This window comes from Montipora capricornis, chromosome 14 (assembly GCF_036669925.1).
Source record: "Montipora capricornis isolate CH-2021 chromosome 14, ASM3666992v2, whole genome shotgun sequence".
Lineage (NCBI taxonomy): Eukaryota > Metazoa > Cnidaria > Anthozoa > Scleractinia > Acroporidae > Montipora > Montipora capricornis.
Window position 1 is genome coordinate 7,144,840 of NC_090896.1, and position 7,206 is coordinate 7,152,045.

At 39.2% G+C, this 7,206-nt stretch overlaps 1 protein-coding gene across 1 annotated transcript in view; it reads right to left on the bottom strand.

Moving 5' to 3' along the window:
• Nucleotides 1–5,079, bottom strand: part of LOC138032940 (uncharacterized) — an 11,189-nt gene extending 6,110 nt beyond the window's left edge. Inside the window, exons 1-7 of the mRNA XM_068880663.1 lie at nucleotides 4,904–5,079; nucleotides 3,930–4,225; nucleotides 2,999–3,113; nucleotides 1,506–1,625; nucleotides 1,195–1,314; nucleotides 895–1,014; nucleotides 158–403 (exon numbers count right to left, since the gene is read on the bottom strand). Of these exons, the coding sequence (XP_068736764.1) occupies nucleotides 158–403; nucleotides 895–1,014; nucleotides 1,195–1,314; nucleotides 1,506–1,625; nucleotides 2,999–3,113; nucleotides 3,930–4,225; nucleotides 4,904–4,985 (1,099 nt within the window). The 5' untranslated portion in view covers nucleotides 4,986–5,079. The remainder of the gene's footprint in view (nucleotides 1–157; nucleotides 404–894; nucleotides 1,015–1,194; nucleotides 1,315–1,505; nucleotides 1,626–2,998; nucleotides 3,114–3,929; nucleotides 4,226–4,903) is intronic.
• Between the last annotated feature and the right edge of the window lie 2,127 nt (nucleotides 5,080–7,206).

Below are 7,206 nucleotides of genomic sequence, written 5' to 3' on the forward strand. Positions count from 1 at the left end.
TGAGATTTAAAGTGATAAAAACCGATTCTAAAGTTAGGAAATGGTTTTTGAGTTTCAGAACAAATTTTATTGCGAACATTATTTATTATTTTTTGGTGGGAGTGGAGGTTCCGTTTAAGAATTGCGATTGATTTTCAAAGTATTTTGAGTTACTCACCCCATGATATGCTGGCATAGCCCCCAAATATATACTGGTTCACCTTGATTATGGTAACAGTTGGCCCTTTTCCGTCACACAGAGAGTGAAAGGTGGAAGAAGCCCAGCCGTCCCTTGAACCACGCCAGCAGAGTTTCCACTGACTGTTGCTTTGTGATACTGGCTTTAGCCATTCGCTCAGTTGGACCAGGTAAGTTTGATTGCTTCCAATAATGACAGACTTTTCTAAACCCTTTGCAATCTTTTCTGTTGAACGAACAAACCATTCTATTTAGGTCACAACCCCCAAGATCCGTTGTAAGGCGGATTGCTTCCAACGGATGAGGAAACTCTCACCCGTTTAGGAGACGTTATAATTTAGCCTGTGGATGGGGCCTTTGTGCAGACAAGCAAAAAGAGAGGCTTTTGAAAAGACAAATAACTCTGTTTAACTCCTCTTCGCTGGAGTGTTTTGATTTAACTATCTGTCACGTGATCTTAAAACACGTGACCATTTTCGTGAGCCGTAAACAGGAGGTAGCCCACAGCCCTGTTAAGTGATGGATTTGACTTCTTGATGGATAGAACTCCGTTAACCTCAAATTTACCCTTGCGTTCTTCTCTACCAAAATAACCGCCTTGGCTTCTTTCTTTCTATCAATTCCCCAAAACATCACGTGATCAATGGGCACGCAAGGCGTGCAAAACAAAACTGTCAGCATCAGTCACGATAGAACCTTCATTAGATTGGACTTTACCTGAGCAGTTTCTTCCTTCTCCTTCATATCCTTTTTTGCAAGTGCAATTGTAAGATCCTATGGTATTCGTACAGGTGGCATTCACGTGGCACTCGTTTTCAGATGAACACTCGTCAATGTCTGGAAGCAAATTAACAGAACAAAGCGATCTCAAGGGCTGCACTCCAAATACAACAATGTAACAACGACCAAAAGGTCGACGTGTGCCAAAACGTCACGTGACTCATAGGCACGCAAGGCGCGTAAAAAAAATCCTGTCAGGATCAGATGCAATAATACCTTCATTAGACTGCACTTTACCTGAGCAGTTTCTTCCTTCTCCTTCATATCCCTTTTTGCAAGTGCAATTGTGAGATCCTGCAGTATTCGTACAGGTGGCATTCACGTGGCACTCGTTTTCAGATAAACACTCGTCAATGTCTAGAACCAAATGAACGTAAGAAAGCCAACTCGAGGACTGCACTTTCAAATTCTTATTTCAAACAAAACAACATGGCGACGACTTAGAGGTCGAGATGCCAAAACATCACGTGACTAATGGGCACGCAAGGCGTGCAAAACAGAAGTGTCAGCATCAGTCGTGAGAGTACCTTCATTAGACTGGACTTTACCTGAGCAGTTTCCTCCGTCTCCTTGATATCCTTTTTTGCACGTGCAATTGTAAGATCCTATGGTATTCATACATCTGGCATTAACGTCACAGTTGTTTTCAGATGAACACTCGTCAATGTCTGAAATCAAATAAACATAGCAAAGCGAACTCGAGGACTGCACTTTACAACTCTTACTTTAAACAAAACAACATGACAACGACCAGGAGGTCAACGTGTTAAATGATCACGTGACTAGTGGGCATGCAAGGCTTGCAAAACAAAACTGTCATTGGCGGTAGTTGGTTATTCGAACCCTTTCAGTGAGAATGAAGTTTTCATAGTTCCTGTCTCGAGCTTGCAACAAAATCTGTCTACTACCGATCTCGCACAGGAGCTCGTCAACGGGAGCCTTTATCTCCACTTTATTCCTTAAGTCAACCCTTTCCAGAGTAAATTTATTTTTAGGAACAGCTAGATTTCCTGCATTTTCATTGGCTTGCTGGACACAGGTTATCAGTTCATATACCTGCTGTACCTAATATGGTCAAGAAACGCTTCAGCAGTAAAGCGAGATGAAAACATTTTTGCAGCTCTGAGTAAAAACGGCCAACAAAAGTCGTTTTGGACCGGAATTGACCGAGGCAGAAATTGATGCTTTAGTCGACAATACTACCCCCAGGAACACCAAAGAAGAGTCGTTGATCCTGGAGTTTTTAATAAAACAATTATTCTACTCGGGCTTGCTGGATATGAAATGATTGTAACCAACTCGGCGCTATGCGCCTCGTTGGTTATCTATCACTTCATAGCCAGCAAGCCCGTGTAGAATAATTGCTAAATATACATTTCTTTCCGTATCCTCAGTAACCGTATGCAGAAGCCATCGTTCTTTTGACTAAAAAAGGAAACGGAATACGCTAAAGTGTCTTTAATTCCTTGAGTCGACCCTTTCCTGAGTAATTTATTTTTAGGAACATTTTTTTCCCGCGAAAAGTATTATATTTCCCTTGACGCTGAGATAGCTCTGTTTGATTGGCTTTTACAACCGTGGGGGTGCTGAATCTCCCAAGGGAGGAGTTCTGTCAATAAATCTACTCGGGAAAGGGTTGACCCCTTAGCCAATTATGGGAGATTTATAAAGGCTTTATAAAGAGCTTTTATAAAGGCTCCCCTTGGTGAGCTCATGTCTGGCATCATTTACTGAATTGCCTTGAAAAATCCTATCTCGATCCTATTTTTGAAAGAAGCCCTCAGTTGTGTGCACCTGATAGATATATGTTCAACTAATATCCCTCCGTTTTGAACCAGGTCGTCTCACATCTTTTTGCTTTGGACAAGAATATGTGAACGATTGAAATAAGATAATTTATCTTTCTTTTTTTTTTTCTTGGAGGATAGATATCAAGTTATTCAACTTTAAAATGGCGCGTTCGATTCTTTGGCATTGGTCAAATTATTCGCTTAGCTACTTGGCTAAAACCAACTAACAGGATATGGGATGCCGATCTCACCGTTTTCGCAGTGTCGTCCGGTGAATCCCGCTTTGCAGAAACACTTGTAGCTGTTCTCGTCGTACAATGGCAGACACGTTCCGTTGTTCTTACAAGGCCAAACGCTACATGTTGACTATAAAGAATTAATTCAGGCTTACTTGATATGATAATAGACTTGCGTGGAATTTTAGGCTAAATCTCGATTGCTATGAGTTTGTCTAAAGTCTTAGCTACAGGCATGGCCACACGATTACTCCATACATCCTTGTTGATCTTGAATATACACAGCATTTCATGCTGTGTATTCAAGATCTTAAACCAGCATTGAATGTACAGTCGGATTCTCTTCGTGCTAAAGTATTCCGGTAATGAGCTTGGCACTCTTTTATGCAAATTTTCTTCAACTTAGCCTTTTCACAAACCGCATTTTATCTATCATTATGTAACCTGGATAATGGCGCAAGATGAACCGAAACATCGGTTTCTATCACTTATATCTCTTGTCTCATGTCCTTGTTAACGCAGTGAAACCTTCATAGTTCATTTCAACAACCAATTTGATAAGCGATACTGATTAAAAAGGTGTTAAAGGTAACAAAGTGACATTGACGGTGAATAACAGCTATGCCTTTCAATATTTAATTTATTCCTTTCGGTTTTGCACGATAAGCTGAGGTTGTTATATCTCGGCGATAAAGAAAGTCAGCGACAACTGGTGACGGTGATGGTGTGCGACGCTCTTCGTAGCACTATTCTCACGTACGCAATGCGTCCCTTTCTTTTTAACTTTCATGCTTATTGCATCTTATTTACGTCGTAAGACTTTGAATTTCTGTGGTTTGTCAATATTATCGTAATAAAAAAATATTAAAAAACAAAAGAATTAAAAAGGAGAGTGAACACAAGAACACTCGGTATGCCATAAAAGTCCAGGACGCTTTCGACTTACCGCGATGCTGAAGTGGTGAAAGAATTCGTTGGACATGAATTTGTCCGAATTGTTGTACTTGTCCGATGGGAGAACTTCACAAAGCAGTTTACCGTTGATGTCCGGGTAAGCAGCCAGGTTGTATGAAAAACATGTCGGAGTTTCCAAGCAGGCAAACGAGCACTGGGGCATCCAGTCAACGTGACTATACCCAAGAATTGTGATATTCAAGTAGGAGAATTTATCTTCTTTAAAGTTTACAAAACTGACATCATTGTTAGGTTCACCGCGACTGATAGCTTTGTCGGCTTTTTTCTCTGAAATAGATGAATTGCAGCTGAACACAAACAAGGGAAAGATATCAAACACACCACGGCGAACATGAGCTCCTTGACAACATCGGAGTGTTTACAGTTGAGGCCTTGTCTTAGAGATGTCATAAAAAAAATGTTCGTATTTCGTCAGGTTGTGCTATGACAATTAAAATTGACTGCGTCTTGTAGTTTTTAAACCAACGAAGTATTCTTCTGGTTTCAGAACGTTGTTTTTTCTTTGTTAGGTTCTCAAAGCAAAAACAGTTAGTCTTATTCTAAAGCTTAAAGTTTAAGCTACAAGGGATTTTTAATTTTCTGAAATTTTCTAAGTAATCGATAAATTTTCACCTAAGCGGTGTCAGCCTTTTTCAGTTTGTTGACGTGTTTTGATTTTATACCATACTTTGTTTAAATTCCCGGTCAAAACAAAGCGAGATATAAAATGCTGCCGAGACCCTTTAGCTAAACATATCAAATAACGCTCAAACAAAAGAATACTTTTCTCGATTTAAAACTACATTCAAGGACCAATAAAGTGATATTAACTTCATTCTTATAGCATAAATACTGACGATATAATAACGTTTTTAGAAAACGAACACTTCGAACCTATGAGGGGCCCTCAGTTAAAGTTGTTGAATTCAGATTGAGATAAAAGTGAGTGGAAAAAACAACGTATACCTGTAGCAACTGCATATGAGGGGACAATTATTAGTATAGTCAGAGAAGCTTTCAGAAATGTCGGACAGCCAAAGGGTTTCATCGTTTCTGCTTACTTTACGGTGCAGAACTGTTCATTCGACTGTCAGTTTAGTGCAAAACCGTGAGGTTCACCATTGCTTATCCAGACGTGAAACGACTTAATAATAAATGGTTTGTGGTTTCTAAGGGTGTTTCTACCTAATTGTGGATAAAAGCGTTAATTAACCACATGAATATTTCATCTTAGCCCTGAGGACATCTTTCTTGAAATTCAAGCAACCTACAAGTACTTTACTATATTACATTTTTCGATACAAGATTATCACTTATCCAGTATCAGATCTTTCTTTCCAAAGTTTCGAACTGATTCTTGTATGGAAAGTGTAGATCAGAAAACGCGCACCTTGTGCTAAATTTAAATATAAAGAAAGAATAAAGGAAGACTATCTAAGTTCCTACCAATTAACAAAGGAATTTCCGAATGGGAAACGATGGAAAATAAGCACACATGCCAGGACCCAATAAAAACCAAAAACCGTCCGCTATATTATTCTGCCATACCTACTAAGGTCGCTTAAACCCCTCCTCATTTATGTAGGACATTTTCAAGATCTGCAAACACCTTCAGCTTCAACGTTGTCAAAGTTTGCAAGGAATCTGTCGGCAGTTACAAAGTACGTACTAGACACATGGGAGATATTTACGTGTCAAAAGATTCAAGAACATTATTCAGCCTAAGGAAACACTTTGTGTAAGAGTTTTGACCCAAAAAAGCTCGTCATGTTCTTTAACCCGTGAAACGTCATATCATATGGGTCAAAATTAAAATCCTGTCTTACTTTGCAGCCTTGAAATGGCAATAAATTGATGGAATGATAGAATTCGGATTAATAATAAGTAATAAAGAACCGGTCTTTGTTGACGTTTGTAACACATGGTATGCTCCCTGGTTCAGAAACGAAATTGCATGGAATCCTCTAAAACAAATAAAGAACAAGACTCAAGCAAAATCAAAAGCTTAGTATTTCTCTGTTTACAGTGTAGCGTAAAAAAGATTAAAGAGTCAAGCGAAAAAAGACGATTTGAAAGTACTTTTCACGTGACAGAATTAAAAGGAAGAGTTTCGAGTAAGATGACATATTGCAGTTTTTTTTCCTTTTAAGAATTAAGGGGCTATCTTGGTAGAGTATTTCTGTTGTTTGGGCAGCCTGAACATAAATGACTTACAACGTTTCCTTTTGCTCTAAAACATGCCGTGAAACACAAGAGAATAATGCCAAGTCTTGAGGGAAGAGTTGATCATTATTGACTTTGGCTAAGAAGATTTCAAAAGCAGAAAACAAAATTATCTGAAAGTGTGAAATACTTTCCATCCTTGCTAGCCGCAACAACAGAAGAGAAAATAGTAACAGTGCCGTTACATGACTGATTGGAGTCAGACAAACTACAAACTTTAATCTGTCACCGTTTTTGAGGGCTGTTGAGCGTTCTTCAGAAAGGGAAAAATAAAGTAACGATTTGTTTTCTTCGGAATTAGAAAGGAATTTTGATGTTTTTAAATTATAAAGCTGAAATATATGGCGCCTATCTGTTGCCATGGTGAAGTCACAATAACGCGTGCATCTCGTACAAATAAGTTGTGTTTCGCGTGATAGTCCAATATTACCATGATACGAGAAACAGTTGTACAGCTTTTCCCTCTAATAAGACAGTCTCTTGAAATTGTCATGCAAAACTGCTTTGAGACAATTGGAGACGTTCTGTGATTATCGAATAAAAACAAGTCATCGACCAATGTGATGACGAATATCGTTGTCCGGCAATAAGAGTACAGATGACGCGGAAACTCATTCGATTTGTTAAATGCTAAACTCTTTTCTCTCCAATGGAAAACAAAAAGTAAGGGAAGAAAAAAGAAAACGAGAAAAAAAAAAAAAACAACGAATAACGAATATTAGACCCACAATCGGTGGGAAACGTGTTGGGACACTCACACCCTTTGAAATTGGTTTTCTTATTGAGTTTGAATGATTGTCCCCTCCCACCTCCCCCCCCCCCCCCCCCACAACAATGTTGCCAACAGTGAACAGATTTCAAGATTGATTCGGAAGGGGGGGGGGGGGAGGGGGACTCCCATTTGGAAGCTTTTAGTGGAATTTTGACACTTGTGCTGAGTTTTAGACTCTGAGAGGTTTTCACGCCAATCCTGGCGTTAGTCGCGTCCCAACTACTTTTGCAATTGATTGTAGCTTGTTTCGCGATATCCTTAAGTGACAATGAAT